This window comes from Pholcus phalangioides, unplaced genomic scaffold (genome assembly GCF_987345545.1).
Source record: "Pholcus phalangioides strain wild (caught in Gottingen) unplaced genomic scaffold, Ppha-v1.0 ptg000009l_1, whole genome shotgun sequence".
In the NCBI taxonomy this organism is placed as follows: Eukaryota; Metazoa; Arthropoda; class Arachnida; order Araneae; family Pholcidae; genus Pholcus; species Pholcus phalangioides.
Window position 1 is genome coordinate 20,024,085 of NW_028301602.1, and position 18,160 is coordinate 20,042,244.

Consider the following 18,160-nt stretch of genomic DNA (forward strand, 5'->3'; position numbering starts at 1 on the left):
AGAAAAACTTTATGTATAGGTGGTGCTGATGTGCTGCGGCGTGCCACTTGGAAATCTTCCTGAAAAGAAAAAAAAAATTCTATACAGTTGAATCCCGTTTTAAAACGAATACCGTTATAGCGAAAAATCTCGTTTTAACGAACACTTTTCTGAATCGTCCAGATAAGAACAATGCAAAAACCTAGAATTCCTTTATAATAAAATTTCGTTATAACGAAGGGATTTCTCCGGTCTCTTGGAGTTCGTTATAACGGGATTCGACTGTAAATATCACCCCCCCCCCCCATTTTTTTGCTTGGTTGAGATAGGTTCCTTCATTTTCCGCTAGAGGCGCTACCCGCCAAATCTTTCTTTTCCCACTAATAACATTGTTACTTGGCGACCGTGTTGGTAAATACACATTATTCACAACAACAATGCTTTGATGACCTTGAGCAAGGTCAGAGCTCAACAATGACATGATATATGAACTTCAACTCGCCTTGTTTACATTATAACATTGATTTCCCACAGGCGCAACAATTATTTTTTCCAACAATACAATTATCGGAACAATATAAATTTTTGCGATAGAAAACATGTATGAATAATTAACAACTAATATCTTTCGAACGGATACAGATAGAGACGTAGAATAAAGGTTAAACGTGATGAACTAAACATGTTTCATCAGATAACACCATCTCAACGCTTCCTAGCGATAAATTTAAGAACTTTTTTATATTTGATTTTAATTCCGAAAACAAAAAAAATTGTCTGTAAGGAAAATTCCAATCCCGTTATAACGAACTCCAAGAGACCGGAGAAATCACTTCACTATAACGAAATTTCGCTATAAAGGAATTCCAGGTTATTATGCATTGTTCCTATGTAAGCTTATCTCGGGGATTAGAAAAGTGTTCGTTAAAACGAAATTTTCGCTATATCGGTATTCGTTAAAACGGGATTCGACTGTATTACGTTGCAACTTCCGATAACAGACACTCCACGTTAGCAGTCACATCACGTAAAGGGGCCCCAATGTACACATTTTACTGCCAAGAAACGAACATTGCCTGTTAGTGGACAAAATATTCGGTTCCAAGGTTCTACTGAAGAGAGATATTTAGAGAGAAGAGAACTATTTTTGAGAACTATTCGAGAGGTTCTACTGAAATGCAAAACCCCCTTTCTTTCAAACCAAGCACACTACTCAGGTTTACCGCCATCTATGGGCAATTTACTACCTAGTGAGTTGTGCCGGAAGTGTACGTGTGTGTACCTAACAGGTCTGAGTGCGTATCTATGTTGTGTCTGATTTTTTAGTGCTGTCATCTATATTTCATAAGTGAAATGTAATGATTGAATTATATTTGTAGGTCTGTCGCTCTCTGTGGAGAGACTTTTTAAAGGGGAGGTCGGTTCGTATTTACGCCTCGAAGTCGGGAACCACAGAAAGCCAACCACTACTGTGGCGACGGTGGGGTTCGAAGCCGGACCTCGTGATGCGAGTCCGTCACTATGACCACTCGACCACCACAGCGGCAATGAAACCCATTGAGAGAGAGATAGATTTCAAAATGTTCAAGGACTCTCTGAAAATATACTCAGCAGAAATAATATTGGGAGGTCACCGTGGCTCTTCTCAACACCCTGCTTTCAAATTAACAGTCTTCAACAACTCTGAGGCTTCAGTCAGTTTGACGCCATGGTCTGGGTTCGGGCCCCAAGACTCCACAGAGCCTTAGCAACCACCGGTTCAAAACATTTCCGACTTCCCTGGAATTACTAACCAATAATATCACCTCCCCCTTGAAAAATTACCAAGTGACTGAGCATCGCATGTGAACAAATTCGAAATTTGTTTACCTTCAGCAGGTGCCCTCATGTACGCCACTGTCATATCCATGGCGTGGAAAATGAATGCCTTTTTCACTGTGCCTATGAAAAATCACGCCAGTGGCACCTGCTTCCAGGTAGGTTTGTCACGTTCTAGGCGAGGCGAGGGTGGGAATGAAAATACAAAAATAGCCAGCAAATAACTCTCGCAGTAGAAATTGAGTAACTCAAGGTCAGTATAATGAATGAAAAAAGAAATTGGTAAAAAAGGAAGAGAAAAGGCGAAAACACACTTCCTTATCTACTCGTTTAACAGGGAAGACAGAAAAAAAAGAAGAATATCAGTGACGAGTTTCACGTCACTGTTTTCAGATTAATGCAAGAGGAGAGAAAAACACATAATAGCCAGACGTGTATCTATTGAAATCTGAGAGGAATGTGTTTGCAAAAAAAGAGCTGTTACTAAAGGCGCTTGTATATAAAAAAAGCGGTAGTTTAATTAAATTTCACCCCCTCCAAATAAATAAATAAAAAATCCGTAGAGCGGCGCTGCAGTTACTGGTGGCAATCCTCCTATATAGGAAAAGACGACGCGTTTTGGTGTCAGTCAGTCTTGAGTGGATTCGGCTGTCCGTTCGCCCTGGTGCAAATAATAAAATGTCCCTGCCACCGCCGACCGAGAAGGAACAGAGGACTCGGATATCCGTGAAAGGCATTGCCGAAGTCGAGAACGTTCTGACGTTCAAGAAGACTTTCAACCGGCACCTTCACTATACGCTGGTCAAGGACCGCAATGTCGCGACACCGAGAGATTACTATTTCGCCCTGGCTCATACGGTCAAGGACCACTTGGTCAGCAGATGGATAAGGACCCAGCAGCATTACTATGAGAAAGATCCAAAGGTGAGTGAGAACGATAAGTTATTAAATTCACATGATCATAGCACTTCTAGAATTCTGGGGGAGGATTATTATGTCAATTCATATATATATGCATGTATATTGGGTCAGTCACCCCCCCCTCCATGCATGTGAGATGTCTAGCGGTATTCGAATAAAACTATTAAGTAATCGTAATTTCTGTTCATGGGCGGAGATACGGGGGGGGGGGCAGTAACTTTCCTCCCCCAGCGTCAAAGGTGGAGCCTACTGATCTGATGTATATGCGTACATATGAATTGACATAGTGTCCTACCAGCGATCATCATTGCGGCCCCCCCAGACTTTCATGTCCATCTCCCCCTATGTTCCTGTTCTAGCAGTCTCCAGAAAATAATTGCTATGTACGGACATCGATGATCACATTACTTCACTATCAGACCAAAGGTTATCTTCTGCTAATGGGGTAAGGGGTGGCAAGGCCACAATTAGGTCAGAGCCGTCTTAAGAGCGTGGTGGGCCCCCGGGCCAAGTGATTTTTCTGAGGCCCTACCTGGCAATTTCTCAAATTTTAACCAGCTCTCATTTTTGTGAGGCCCTTCTCTTGAGGCCCCCGGGCCCATGCGTCAAGACGGCACTGAATTAGGTACTTTGTCAGCCGGGGCAAACACTCATTTTGGCGCCCCGTGTAATGCAGTAGTTAAAGGGTGAATTCGGTGCCCCCTCTGGTCCAGCGACCGGGGAACCAGACCCACCTGCTGCCTCCCAGTTATGGTTCTGAATGGATGCCTTAGCTTTAGATCACACGCGCTGGCAGTCGGGGCATGCTCCTCACAAGTTCCCGCCCTACACAAGTAGGAATTTTCGGGGGCCTCTTATGGAAGGGGGGGGGGGAAGGGAGGAGAGCATGTAGGCTGTGCCTCAAATAAGGCATCCAATTTCTTGGCCCTGGACAGGTGCCCAGTTTGTTCATGCGAGAAACGGGCCCTGCTGGCTGTTGATCACAGGAAAATTGTCAAGGAACTTGACCTACGAACGCAAACCTTTTTCAAAGCTTAAAAAAAAAATTCCAAGTGGTGAATATTCATCAGATTTGAATACTGGTTTTGTAGAAAGAGTTTGATTGAAACTTCTGTCTCCGCAACACCGGTGTAGGTCACCCATCCACGTTCATCTCGCGTCCTAGATCCAAGGTGGGCGTGGCTTCACACGCGTCGCGCCCGTCGCGACTCTACATTATTTTCCTCCCTTAAACTTTCATTTCACCGTGAAGAACGCGCTCTTCAAAAAAAGTTGATCACAAGATAAGAGTCCAACTAGTGTTGCATCACCGAATGTCTTATCATGGTTTTACTGGCACGGTAACAAAATATTTGCCAATCAAGTTTCGTGTTAAAACAACACGGGCAATCTGACGTTTTGAATCGCTCTAGGATTCTCGTGCAGTCCTACGAGATCGCTTTTGAAATAATCAATCGAATCGATCACAATCGTCGATTCACAATCAATTTAAAAAAAGCTCGTTACCTGAAATGTTTCAAAGCATCCAACTCCTCGCCTAGTTCCGTGAATAGAGAGATGCACGATTTCTCCCCAGAAATTTCTGTCGAAGGTAATGGTGACCTGTCCCTCATGAGGCCAAGGGCCGTAACTATGATTTTCGCCGCTCGGGGCAAACATTATTTTGTCGCCCCTAGAACTTTAAAATTCGATAATTTTATAACGGTGTTCTTTGATCCCATAATTGCCACTCCACGGGGCAGTTGCCCCTTGCCCCCCTCCATAACGGCCCTGCTGAGGCCGGCAAACCATTTTCACGTTTCTAAGTGCAATATTCGTAAAGATATTTGAATTGAAAAAAAATCAAAAAATGTAGGAAAGAACCGCATAAATGAGGAAAAGAAGCTTTGCCCGTTAGTTAACGCCGTTCTTTCCCACATTTTCGAAATCGAATACCTCGGTGAATGTTGCCCTTGGAAACATTGAATTTTTTTTGTTGAGCTCAAGAGACAGGGCAACAACTTTTGTAATTGTGGGTTTTAGGGTGTCCGTATAAAGGTTTATTTTTTATTTAACTAACACTAAAACACCTTGAAATATGACGCATCTGAGGTCTATACGTTATTTGCATACTTTTCTAATTGGAGTATGTCTCTAGGACGGAGGTTTTCAACCTTTTTTCTATTCGCGAGCACTGCCTGTTGTACTCTTCACCAAAAGAAGAGCACCCTTATAGCAAGTTTGACATACGAATGCATGAAATCGGGATGGTTTCAATCCTTGAATGGAATGTGTGTGTGTACAAGTCGTTTAATTGGAATTGTTGATCAAGTGCTCGCGAAATCGGACGAGAGCGTCGAGCACTCTGGGTAGTTCGGGGAGCACCGTGGTGTTCGCGAACAACGGGTTGAAGATGCCTGCTCTAGGATCAACGGTTCGCCAGTAATTTGAGGCAAGTGGATTTTTCAGATATACAGGGTGCATAGCCCAAGGGCGTACGCGGGAAACACCTTTGATGAGACACTGGTGGGCTCGATAAGGCAGGCCACCCTTATACAAAATTTTACTTTAAATTGATTAGCTCTCCAGATCATTTTTGCTGATTTAAACGCAATCCCCATTTTGGGGGGGGGGAGTTATCTTCTCCCGCGTCCTGCAATTGAAGTTCGACACTTGAGATTCAAATTGAGGTTTTGACGTCATAATTGATCTGATTATTCCGCATGATGATGGAAAAACTCTTCAAGGTAACTAATGCAATTCTATCTGAAATAAAAACTGATGGATATTGTAAACAAAGTCCCGACCGACAGTCTGATGTTGATGTTTTTGACGTTTTAATGTAATTTTTACGGCTCCGTAAATTCTCAATCGATCTTCTTTCTCGTTTCAACAATAACAAATCTTATCTTTCGTAAATTCATTTTGAGGTTCAAGGATACGCAGAATGTGGAGAAAAGCAGGAACTTGAAAAAGCCGTTCACCTTGGCTATCAACTTTTCAGAGATAAACACGTTTGAATATTTTGGGGTTTGGGTTGAAGCCGAAAAGATATTTAAAAAAGCACTTGAGATCGTATATATCGGATCATTTTTATCTTCACCTGCAAGTTGATGACGATTCGAGATAAGTTCAAGAAGAGAGGAATGCATTTCGTATATTTAGGTTTCTAGCCGTAAATAGGAGATATTGCTTAACCTTCTTTTAAAATGATAGTCCGTTATCGCGAGTTTTTTTCACTCTTTCCACGAGTTTTTTTGCATTTTTTTTGTTATCGCGAGGATGTTGAATAAAGGTTTATACAGTGAAATTTCATTCTGTGGACACCGGCGGGACAAAAAAAAAATTCGACCGTAAAAGAGGGGTGACCGTTCATCAGGAATTCAAAATGCATACTTTTATTGTACAAGGGGAAATTATTTGGCCGTAAAAGAGGCGTGACTGCATCTGAGGGGTGCCCGTTAGGAGTGGGTTTTAGTGTAGTCATGCAAAATGATGAGCAAATTTTATTTTTAAAAGGTGTAGATGTGGCCTTTTTTTTTATGAGGAAATTGTGTTGCCGAGCTAGATGATCCGGAAGATTCGGAGGAAACGGATCTGGCTGCAGCGATTATAAGATAGTGACTTTGAGCTACCGGATTTAGACATGGCTAGGGCATAGAATATCTTGTTCCGGTCTAATTTACACGAGAAGAATGAAAAAAGAAAAATCCATTTCGCGCTAATAAAACTTATGATCATTCTAATCTCGATTTGTATACCAAAACAATCCACCAGAAGTATTCTCCAAAGTGGGTAGTATCGTCCCCTGGAGGGGGGGGGGGGCGATAGATAAGTCCAGGGAGGCAGTAGAAGCTATGGGTGTAATATAGAATCCTATGGGTTGGGGGGAGTGCGATGAGGGAAAAAAATTTGAGGAAGGGGCGATGGAACGAAACGTTTGGGAACCTATGTGCTAAAAACAAAAGAATTTGACCGTAAAAGTGGGGCGACCGTTCATCAAGAATTTAAAATGCATACTTTTATTGTACAAGGGGAAATTATTTGTAAAAAAAGGTGCGACCACATCTGAGGGGTGTCCGTTAGGAGGGGGTTTTACTGTAGTCATGCATGATACATAAGTTTTATTTTCGCGAAGCGTACATCGAACAATGATCGAAGTTAAAAAGGTTTCGGAATTCAAACTAAATACATCTCGGTATACGCCGAAAAATTTTTTAAATTATTCATAATTTTTTTTGAAACAAAATTGTTGGATACATTTCAAATTTTCCGAGATAACACAAGTGTCCGAAAAATTTGCATCCACGCATTTCGCACGAGAAAAATGTATCGAATGGAAAACTAACCGGATAAAAATTGACCGCCTTGTTTATCACCGCATGTTTTTTGAGCGATTTTGGGACTAAAGTATATACATGGTGAAAATTTTTGCCGATGAATTGAGTTTCTCGTGAATCAAATTAGAGCAGCTGCCAATGATAACATTGTAAAACCATGATTTGATTTAAAATCCTAATTACGTTCACAATAAAAGAAATCGAGGCAAATCGTAAGTAGAAAATGGGTAAATGACCCAGTGTTGAAGTGATTTTTGAAAAATGATTTTGATACATATGCAAACCGATTTAGAGATATCTAAGCGTTTTCTCCGTTAAATATTAGTTTTGAAATACTATATTTCTATAAATTCAAGATAAACTATTGAGAGATTGAAATTCGTGATATTAGTTTTGTATGTGTTCAACTATAAACAGACATTCACCGTACAGAGTCAACCCAGAAATGTTTTAGAAACTTTAACTAATCAGATGTAAAAATAAGGTGTATAATAACAAGAGGCGTATTCATAAGGAAGGGCTATGTATAAGTAGGGCCCAGGGTGGCAGATTTGGAAGGGCGGTAAAGCCATAAATACGCATCTGATAACCCATCTTTTTTGACCAGAAATTATTCATTAGCTCATCAATTTCATTACAAAACGGAAGAATTTAGAATGAAAACTTTATTTCGAAAGTGCTAAAAGAAAATCGTCAAGCGATGCTCAAATCCAAGCTTCCCATAATGAAGTTTATAGAAACTTCCCGGCTTTTATAAAGCAGACACTTCTGCTCTTTCAAGCAGAGGCTCCTCCCGTGTCTTCCTTACCCATTAGAAATATATTATCCATCGATGGACATTTTATAACTGATTATGCGAACCTGTATGAACAAGAAATGGAAGTAATGAATACGTAATTTAATGGTGAATGACTCCTTGACTGAGCCAAAACCTGTAAATTTGTTTTCTTCTAAAAAGCTATAACAGATATGACAGAGCACAATGCAGATTATCGTTACATTACGAAAAGTTTATCATAATCACAGTATTTTCCTGCTACTACTGCCATCTATCGGTATAAAGTGACGTTTTGAGTTTCGATTTATCATGAAAATACATTATACGCTATTAATAACTTTGCTCTTCAATGAAAATTAAATTTATTTGTCAAGAAAGGCTTAATCTGAGTTGAAAAGTCAGAGCAGAGATTGAAAGCAACCCACATTCCGTATTTGCTACCTACCATACCTTGATCTCTGCACACAAATTCGATGGCGAAGAGTTTGTTTTTTGCTTGACAAATAGTCAAATACATATTGGTATTGTATTTCTTTCAGCGTGTCTATTACCTGTCTTTGGAATACTATATGGGTCGAACCTTGTCCAACACCATGGTGAATCTGGGGATACAGAGCACCTGCGACGAAGCAATGCATCAGGTGAGAATCAATATTTACCACTAAGCTTTAAATCTGACTGGCTATATTTCAATGGTCTCTTCATCCAAATTCTATTTCACTTGATAAACATTGAAATTGTAAATGAATTTATTTTTTTTTGCGAACAGCTTGGCTTGAATATAGAAGAGTTGGAAGACATGGAGAGTGATGCTGGCCTAGGCAACGGCGGACTTGGGCGTTTGGCTGCATGCTTCTTGGACTCCATGGCCACACTAGGACTCGCTGCTTACGGCTATGGCATCCGATACGAGTATGGTATTTTTACTCAGAAGATAAAGCTTGGTGAACAGGTATGGATTTTCCATTGACTGCATATTACTATTCGTCTGTTTTATTGAGTAATGTGGCAATGTAAGATTTTAACCCTATTCAGCGGCGCAGCAGAAATCGGTAACGCCCCCCTCCTCAAAATGCTTTTTTTTTTTTTTTTTTTGAGGCATAGGGAAGTGTTTCAGTGAGAAATCACTGTGGTGGTCGAGTGGTCATAATGACGGACTTGCATCACGAGGATCCGGGTTCGAATCCCACCGTCGCCATAGTGGTGGTCGGCTGAAGTTGGTTTCCTGTGGGTCCCAACTTCGAGGCGCAAATGCGAGCCGATCTCCCCATTAAAAAGTCTCACCACAGAGAGCATCAGGCCTACAACGATTAATTATTCAATCATTACACTTCACTCATAGTTAGAAAAACTGGTGGTAGATGACAGCACTACACATAACAAGCATTACACAGAAACAAACTTTGTCAGGTTTCACTGCACGTACACACACATTCCCGCATGTACCAATTCGTTAGAGGTTCTGCAGAGGAATATGGACGAGGTACATGTGTGGTTTAGTAGTAATAGTGAGAAATCACCATTACAAAATGTCTTATCTATTGTAGCATTGTAATTAGTCATCTCCCTCCTTAAATATCTCATCAATGCTGCTTAAAGGCGCAAAATGTAAGGTTTTCATATTCAAAAATGTTTTTTTCTTCAAAATAGGTGGAAGAGCCTGATGACTGGCTGAGGTTTGGCAACCCATGGGAGAAGGCTAGGCCAGAGTATATGCTTCCGGTGAATTTCTATGGGAGAGTTGAGAAAACTAGCAAAGGATCAAAATGGATCGAGACACAGGTTATTGATTAAACAAGTTTATCTTTAGATAAATTTTCATGAAACTAATAATCCCATTCACTTTGTCGTTGAACATCCTGTAACTTTCAGATAGTCTTTGCCATGCCATATGACAGTCCCGTACCTGGGTATCATAATAACAGAGTTAATACCTTGCGATTATGGTCAGCAAAGTCTCCAAACAGTTTCAACTTGAGGTTTTGTAAGTAACTTTTTTTATAAAAAGGGAAGTTCATATTTATTTTACAAAATGAATGCTTCCATGATTTGACATAAGCTTATCAAATTCTGTCAAATATTTCCTTATCTAGTCAATAACGGCAGTTACATCCAAGCAGTGTTGGATAGAAACCTGGCAGAAAATATAACAAGAGTACTGTATCCTAATGATAACGTAAGAAATATTTTTACTTTTCTAGGTATTTTTAAGCAATTTTTTATTTTATTTGAATGAAATGTTTAAAAAACCAATTTTTTCTTTCAGTTTTTTGAAGGTAAAGAGTTAAGACTGAAGCAAGAGTATTTCATGGTAGCCGCCACACTACAGGATATCATAAGAAGGTTCAAGGCTTCGAAATATGGCTCAACAGATCCTGTGCGATTGATGTTTGACTCATTCCCTGACAAAGTCTGAATCTTGTCTGAAATATTAATATAACACAATATCGATTTTATCAGAAATTGCCATCCTTTGTAAGAGTAAGGAAACTGGATACAATGAAGAGAGAATTTTAGGAAAATTCGCATGTTTTTTACAGAGAATAAAACCAGTCCCCTGGCAATCTGAGTGAATGTGTAACTAATATGCGATTGAAGCAGATAATTTTCTTCTTTAAATAGAGCATATATATACTGAATGACGTGCAATGGACAGTCGGTACAACTAGGCTAAAAGCTTGTGAATGAGATTAGCCACCAAATGCAGACGTGCATAGAAACGATGACATTCACGAGCTATTAATCGAGTAGCATCAGACTTTCTAACAGCTTTCTGATGCGAAGATGAATTTACGAAAGAATAAAAATTCAATTGCCCTTGCGGGGAATCTAACAATCTTCCTTTCATTTGCCGGGCGAGCGCACCAGACGGCAAAGAATTTCAGCCTTTCCTTAGAACTCGTGTGCACTAAACGGGACCGTACATAGACGGTCGGCGAGAGAGGGCGTGGGTTCGATTCCCTGCAAGGGCAGTTGAATTTTCTTTTCGTAAACTCATCAGCGAGATGTTAAAAACCTTCGTATAGATAGCAGACATAGGCGGAGATAGACTTGGAAGTCTGGGGGGGGGGGCACGATGATGTCAATTCATATATACATAAGATCAGTCGACTCCACCTTTGACGCTGGGAGGGGGGGGGGTAATGCCCCCCCCCCAACCCATGATAGCAGAGTGTGACGCCATCCTTGGATTAAGCATCGAACTGTTCATAGCATGGTTTCATTCAGCTTATATGCACTCCAAGGAAGGAAATTGGCAATGCTTCTGTAGTTTCACAGTTAGCACACTTGCTCTGATTGTGAGGGGATAGTGGTTCGTTTTTTCTGTAGAGGCATGTGGATATCCCTTCCAAAAAAGTAGTCCCTACATTGTATACCATTTCCCATGAATTATGGAATATTTTGCATGAATAATGCAGTGACAATGAACACCAGAACTCTGCACTGGACTTATCCTGTTAGAGACCTCTTACAGTCAAGCTTTGTGGCACAGTGTGTAACGAATGAAGCGTGACGGTCTCTGTATAATGTCACTTTAACACCAGGAATAACGTATTTAGAAAATTTTCAATTTCCCTTTTGTATTGATAATTGTAAATGTCCCATCCATTTTTTTTTTTTTTTTTTTTACTTCTAACATTTGAAATTCCCTTAATATTTTTCTGTATATTACTAGGTAGCCATTCAGCTGAATGACACCCATCCTGCTCTAGCGATAGCTGAACTGATGCGAATATTCCTTGATATTGAAGGTCTGCCATGGGAGAAGGTTAATATCTCGGGCATATTCATTTTACTTAGATGATAAATATTCTTTTTTTTTTAATTTCTGAAATAATCATGACTTCAACGTTAATTATTTAAAACAGGCTTGGAATATAACCAACAAGACATGCGCATATACCAATCACACTATATTACCAGAGGCTCTTGAACGTTGGCCAACCGAAATGCTGGACAATATATTGCCACGTCATTTGGAAATTATATATGAAATCAATGCTCACCATCTTGAGGTAATGCTCACTGAAAATTTAAGAATTTTTCTTAATTTTCAAGACTGAATTTGCAGTTGATATCGGAATCTTTGTATGGGCGCAATTGAGTTCAATCTCTTTATGTATTTTATTTCTTTTCATAGAGGGTATCGAAAATGTTTCCAAATGATATGAACAGATTACGTGACATGTCCCTAGTGGAAGAAGGACCATCGAAAGCAATCAACATGGCTCACTTGGCTATTGTGGGATCCCATGCCATTAATGGCGTTGCAGAGATTCACTCCAATATTCTTAAAACATCAATGTAATTAATGTTCCAATTCTGATTACTTCACATGAAAGTAATGTAAATATCAAGTATTTCCAAATATTTAAACTTTAACTAGAATTGAATTGAAATTTATTTTATAGCTTCAAAAACTTTTACGAACTTGATCCTGGGAAATTTCAGAACAAAACTAATGGCATTACACCTCGTCGCTGGTTGGTGTTGTGTAATGTGGCTCTTGCTGATGCCATAGCTGATGTAAGTTAATTTTTTTAAATCTGATAAAATTGTAAGCTTTTTTTTTTTTTTTTTTACAGTAACCAAAAGTATTGAGAATCGTCCGAAATTACGAAAATTAAGCTTTCACTTAAGGGAACATTTTAAAATGAATTGGGATAAACTTGCACGATACATCAGTGAATTAAATTTGTAAATTATTCTTGATGATTTTTATTTCACCATGGTCATTTTCTGCACACGAGGGTAATTAGATCAGACCTACAATTTATTGCCGATTCCGAATGGCAGCCTTTTTTTTTAATACTCGGAGAGGTTTGTGCGCTAATCCCTCGGTGTGGGACTCCCTGCGGTAACAATCTTTTTGTGGTCATGTAACCGTTTCCGTTGTACTCCAGTGTCAGGAAAGCTGACAAGGACGAACAGAGTATTGAATTCGTGACACTTTTACACTCTTTGGTACTTTAGGCAAGAAACTTATGAACCTGGGTTACTGCGCCTAAATTATTCTGGTCTCTATAAACATATACTATATTTTTAATTTCAAACTGATAAGAATTAAGATTAGTTTTAATCGATCAATTGTTAATTGCAGTAAAAATTTTTAGTCGAGTTAATTCAATCAATCGGATTTAAAAAAATTTTGAAGTTAATAATTTTCATTTGTTTGACAAAACCTATTAGATGTCTCATTAGTTCTAGGTATAACATTTCGGAAAAGTGACTATATTTAAAAGTAAATGAATCAATATTTGGTTAAAATTTTTCGACATGGGAGGGAGGAGAAAAATAAAAGTCTCTATTTAATGAAACTGGTGATTTCAGTTTTAAATTGCGTTTTATGACAGTTTTAGGCTGGGCGCACACCTGTTAGACAAGCATCATACAAATCAATGTAAAAAAAATGACTAAGCAACATTTCAATTTGTCTTGCTAATCAGTAAGCTTAGCGCCATACAAATCAATGTGAACGCCAATGACTAAGCTTGTTTAAAGCTGTCTTGTCTAACTAGTGTGCACCCAGCCTTAGAAGAGACCAAAATTTGCTGTCTCTCCTACAAATACTATTTGGGAGGAATTTCTAGAGGGAAAAAGTAGCAATATGAAGGTCAAAAATAATTTTAAAATTGCTGAAACGTAAAATGAGATTTTTAAAAAAAAGACTACCATAGTGAAGAAATTCCAAAATCGCACAAAAATGTTCAGCATTGTTATATATTAATAAATTTTCTTTAGCGAATAGGCGAAAACTGGATTACAAACCTGGATGAGCTGAAGAAAGTCATTTCATTTGCCAATAACAAAAACTTCATGAGGGAAGTTCGTAGAGTCAAAGAAGTGAGTTAGAAAATTTTAATAAAAAGTAATAAGAGAATGTTTCGCATATATTCACTTTGTAATGACTGTACATAGACTATGCACGATTTACATACACAATATCTCTATTTCAGGAAAACAAGCTGCAATTTGCAAAGTTCATCAAGAAAGAATATGGCATAACTATTAATCACGATTCCATGTTTGATGTTCATGTCAAGCGTATTCATGAATACAAAAGGCAACTTTTAAATGTTCTGCATGTGATAACCTTATACAATCGAATAAAGGACAACCCAAATGGAAATTTTGTAGCAAGGACTATAATGTTCGGCGGCAAAGTTAGTATCGTATTATTCTTTATATAGTATAATTTCGTCAAATTCACACATTTTTTTTTTTTAAAACTATAGCTGTTTCTAAGAAAGATGAAATCTTATTTTTTAATAGGCTGCACCTGGATATCATATTGCGAAGCAAATTATTAAGCTGATCTGTTCAGTGGCCAATGTGATAAACAATGATCCGATCATTGGAAACAAGTTGAAAGTCATTTACCTTGAAAATTATAGAGTAACCTTGGCTGAAAAGGTTATTCCAGCTGCAGATCTGAGCGAACAAATATCTACTGCTGGTACAGAGGCCTCTGGAACTGGAAATATGAAATTTATGGTAATTTACATGCCAAAAAATAAACTTTCTGATCAGCCTCAATAAATTTCAATTTGGAGATTTCCAAGTGAAAGTTTGAAATTCAAAATGAATTTTACTGTCAGTTTTATGAGGAAATGCTAAATCTGATTTCCACTTTCAGTTGAATGGAGCTCTCACAATTGGTACTCTTGATGGTGCAAATGTTGAAATGATGGAAGAAGTTGGAGCTGAAAATATTTTCATTTTTGGAATGACAGTGAAAGATGTAGCTGCGTTACAGAAAAGAGGGTAAATATTAGGCTAATGTGCAGGGATAAATATTGCTAACTCGTCGCAAACAGGGGATTGAGATATTAGTCCTACCTTGTCTGATTTAGAATAAAATGATTGATAAAAAATGGATTTATATTATTAATCAATTCTAAATCCAAGTGTGGAATATTTTGCCACAATTTGAGTACCATTTCTTTGGAAGGAAAAGATTTAAAAACGCATTCTTTATAAGTAAACTTGGTGAAAAATATGAAATGGAGGGGGGGGGGGGAAAGAGAGAGAGAGGAGGAGAACTAGAGTGTATATCAGGGTTTAAGCTACGGTCGCAGAGGTACGCAACGAGACGTCCAACCATGAATCATTACATTAGCATTGCAGCATTTTGCTAAAGCTTTCCCCCCATTTCCACTTTTTTGCAAAAGGAATTTTTTTATCCAGCTTAAACCCTGGTGTGTATATACGAAATATCCTTCACAGGGTTACAATATAGGCCAGCGGGATAAAACACTTTTGCTATAAAATCATAGAATATCTATATAAGAAGTATTTAAAAACTGCTGTCAAGATGATCTAATCATTTTTAGGGTATTAGCCCCCGACTTCATTTTTATTTTGCTCAACTAATCATTTGGCTACAACGGCATAGGACGTTGTGCTGATTTTGTATAATTTCAATTTTTGAAAATTAATTATTTCAGTTATAAAATTTTTGTTATGAAAACGTGAAGTCAGTTTCAAAGTATTTGTAAAGAACTTAATCAGGAAAGTATGTTTTATTAGGTTCAAACTTTTTTAAAAAGAAAATTAGCTAGACAATTGTGGTTAAAAGTGCAAATTTATAGGTGAAATTAAATTGGTCCAGATTATATTAAAATGTCCTTGTGGTTTAATTTGATCTTAAATATACAGAATATTTCACTTTTTTTGGTCTTCATGGTTTAGTTAAAGAACTTTTCTTGTCTCGCAGGTATGATGCTATGTTCTATTATAACAAAAACTCTGAGTTGAAGAGGTGTATAGATCAGATAGCAAATGGCTATTTCAGTCCCCAGGATCCTACTCAGTTTCTAGACATCGTGAATGTGCTTCTGAAGTATGACAGGTATGTAAATTCCATAGCTGAAATCTTTCATGATAAAAGTTCAAATAGAATTAGAGATGGGGCTCATGTATATGTTGGTTGGTGATGTTGACATGATAAATTTCCATTTGTCTGTGATTTGATAAATTAAGTTTTATTGACAATCATTGCAATTTTATTTTTTTGAACATTTTTAATATTAGATTTTATGTACTTGCTGACTATGAAGACTACATCAAATGTCAAGAGAAGGTTAACCAGACATATATGGTAAGCATTAAATTTTGTAATACAAATCCCAAGTGAGTGAATCCCTGGGTAACAGCTAGTAATATGAAAATATGGGAGAAAATCGCCACAGAGTAATAACATTTGAGCATCTTATGCCCCCTCCCCTGGGATTGAATATTTAAAAATCCTGTCTACATAATAAAATATAACTAAAAACCAAATTTCATATTTATAACTTCAGCAGTTTAGCTTGGCAGCAATTGCTCCATATAACCTATGAGCCTCCTTAAAGGTAGAAATTTGAAAAGTCTATTTAGTGAGTTATGTCATAAAAAAACTTATTAAATTTTGTGTGTGTATATATAGCTTCAGCGGTTTCGGCTTGATGAACCACGACATGCTATTTTATGTATAAAATTAATTTAATTCTAATTAAGTATTAATATTGAAAGTTAAATTAATTTTTGAAAATTTCATTTTTGAAATAAAAACTTAACTTCATTCAATGCATGTATTAAATTAGAGAAAAAATGTTGCTAATTATAGCATACATTAATAAAAAATTTGCCTTGTCATTTAATTGCACCAATGAGCTATAAATTCTTTATCATGAAAAATGCAAACAATAAGACTGTTGTATTCGAGCAAATGTAACCAATAGGCTTATTGGTTGTTTATCAAGTTTTGTAAAATATCTGTTTAGCAATTTTATAGTGTAATCTTGATCTTACAAATAAAATTTTGAGGGACTGCATAGTAACCCATTTTCCTGGGGCATTCTAATATTTTTCCCTAATTATAGCCTTAAATGTCCTGTATTTAAAATGAAGCCCACCTGAATTTTAATTCATTAAAATAATTTTGTGCAATTTATAAAAATTATTATATTCATATTTATAGACATAGAATTTCTCACACATTTCTCTCGTGGGGTAAGAATTTTTTTCTAATTTTTTTTGTAGAATTCATCTTAAAGACCTATTGCAAATCAGTGATTATTTCCTATCATTTTTGATTTTAGCAATAATTGACATTGTATGACAATTTACAAAGTTTTGAAATCTCAACTTCCAGTGTTTTTTGTCAAAACGTAGTCCACCAAGGGCTAAGACATTATTATTTTTTTTTTTTTAAGGACTTTTTTATTTTTGCACAGCAGGAATTTGAAGGATTCAAAAAATTTTAATAATTTGGACGGGAAGATTTTAATAAGTTAGAAAATTATTTCTGGGTAAATCTGAATCATTAGCACCTAATGAATAAGTCTCTGCATTGGAAGAAAAGGGAAAAAAAACTTTATCAAACAATTTTTTTTGCAGAATCCAGACACTTGGACAAAGATGACAATCATGAACATTGGCAGTGCTGGTCACTTCTCCAGTGATCGCACCATTGCAGAGTATGCTAAAGACATATGGAATATGGAGCCATCGCTGGATAAACTTCCAGATCCACATGAGCCACAAGATTTGCAGGAAAAGAAAGGAAGTTTGAAATCTGGTTCCTTTTCTGGAGATGTAAATGGCCAATTCAGCAATGCAGTCAAGACACTGCATGTCAAATAACTAATGCGATTTTTGAAGTATAACAACAGCAACAATTTGTTTAAGAAAACTAAAGCTTTATGTATGTTTTTTCCTCCACAAACAAAGAACAAAATTATTTTCGTTAAAAATAAAATATGTCTAAAAAAAATTTTGGTCTTAATTTTTTCAAAAATATATAATTTAAGAAATAATTTCATGGTATTTTTATAAAAACAGAATTTGTGAATAGCTTTGTGCATACCTCGGACCAAATTTCACATTTATAGCTTTAGCAGTTTGGCTTAGCCACGATTGTTCTATATAACCTACGAGCTCCCTTAAAGGTAGAAATTTGAAAAGTGAGTTGTCATTAAAAAAACATTAAATTTCATGTATATAGCTTCAGCTCAGCATAATTTTTCTATATAACCCCTCCTTGGGGGGGGGGGGGGTCTAATTTCGAAACCCCTTTTTTTAGTGAGTCTGCATTATAAAACTAATGACCAAATTTAATATTTATAGCTTCAGTGGTTTCGGCTCGATGAATGGCGACATGCTATTTTATATATAAATTTTGATTTCATTCTAAGCGGTCATTGAAGTATTACTTCAGCATCGAGGAGGTTTTGGATTTGCTGACGTTTGATGATGGAGAGGGGGTTGAAGGTTGCTGATGTCATCAACCACCCCTTTTTGAATATCGCATATCTAAGCTGCGCTGACGGGGAAATGAAATTGTTTCTAAGACAGATTCAGA

The 18,160-nt window shown here is 37.3% G+C and overlaps 1 protein-coding gene across 1 annotated transcript; it reads left to right on the top strand.

The window, feature by feature from the left end:
• The first annotated feature begins 2,188 nt into the window (after positions 1–2,188).
• Positions 2,189–17,566, top strand: LOC149082206 (glycogen phosphorylase-like). Its single transcript, XM_089235722.1, has 18 exons — positions 2,189–2,721; positions 8,355–8,456; positions 8,585–8,767; positions 9,466–9,597; positions 9,688–9,799; positions 9,909–9,991; positions 10,082–10,225; positions 11,492–11,584; positions 11,685–11,831; positions 11,957–12,120; positions 12,228–12,342; positions 13,558–13,659; positions 13,773–13,979; positions 14,089–14,310; positions 14,453–14,580; positions 15,533–15,667; positions 15,850–15,916; positions 17,197–17,566. The coding sequence occupies exons 1-18, from the start codon at positions 2,476–2,478 to the stop codon at positions 17,440–17,442; spliced, it is 2,628 nt and encodes an 875-aa protein (XP_089091848.1). The 5' UTR covers positions 2,189–2,475; the 3' UTR covers positions 17,443–17,566.
• Positions 17,567–18,160: the final 594 nt, after the last annotated feature.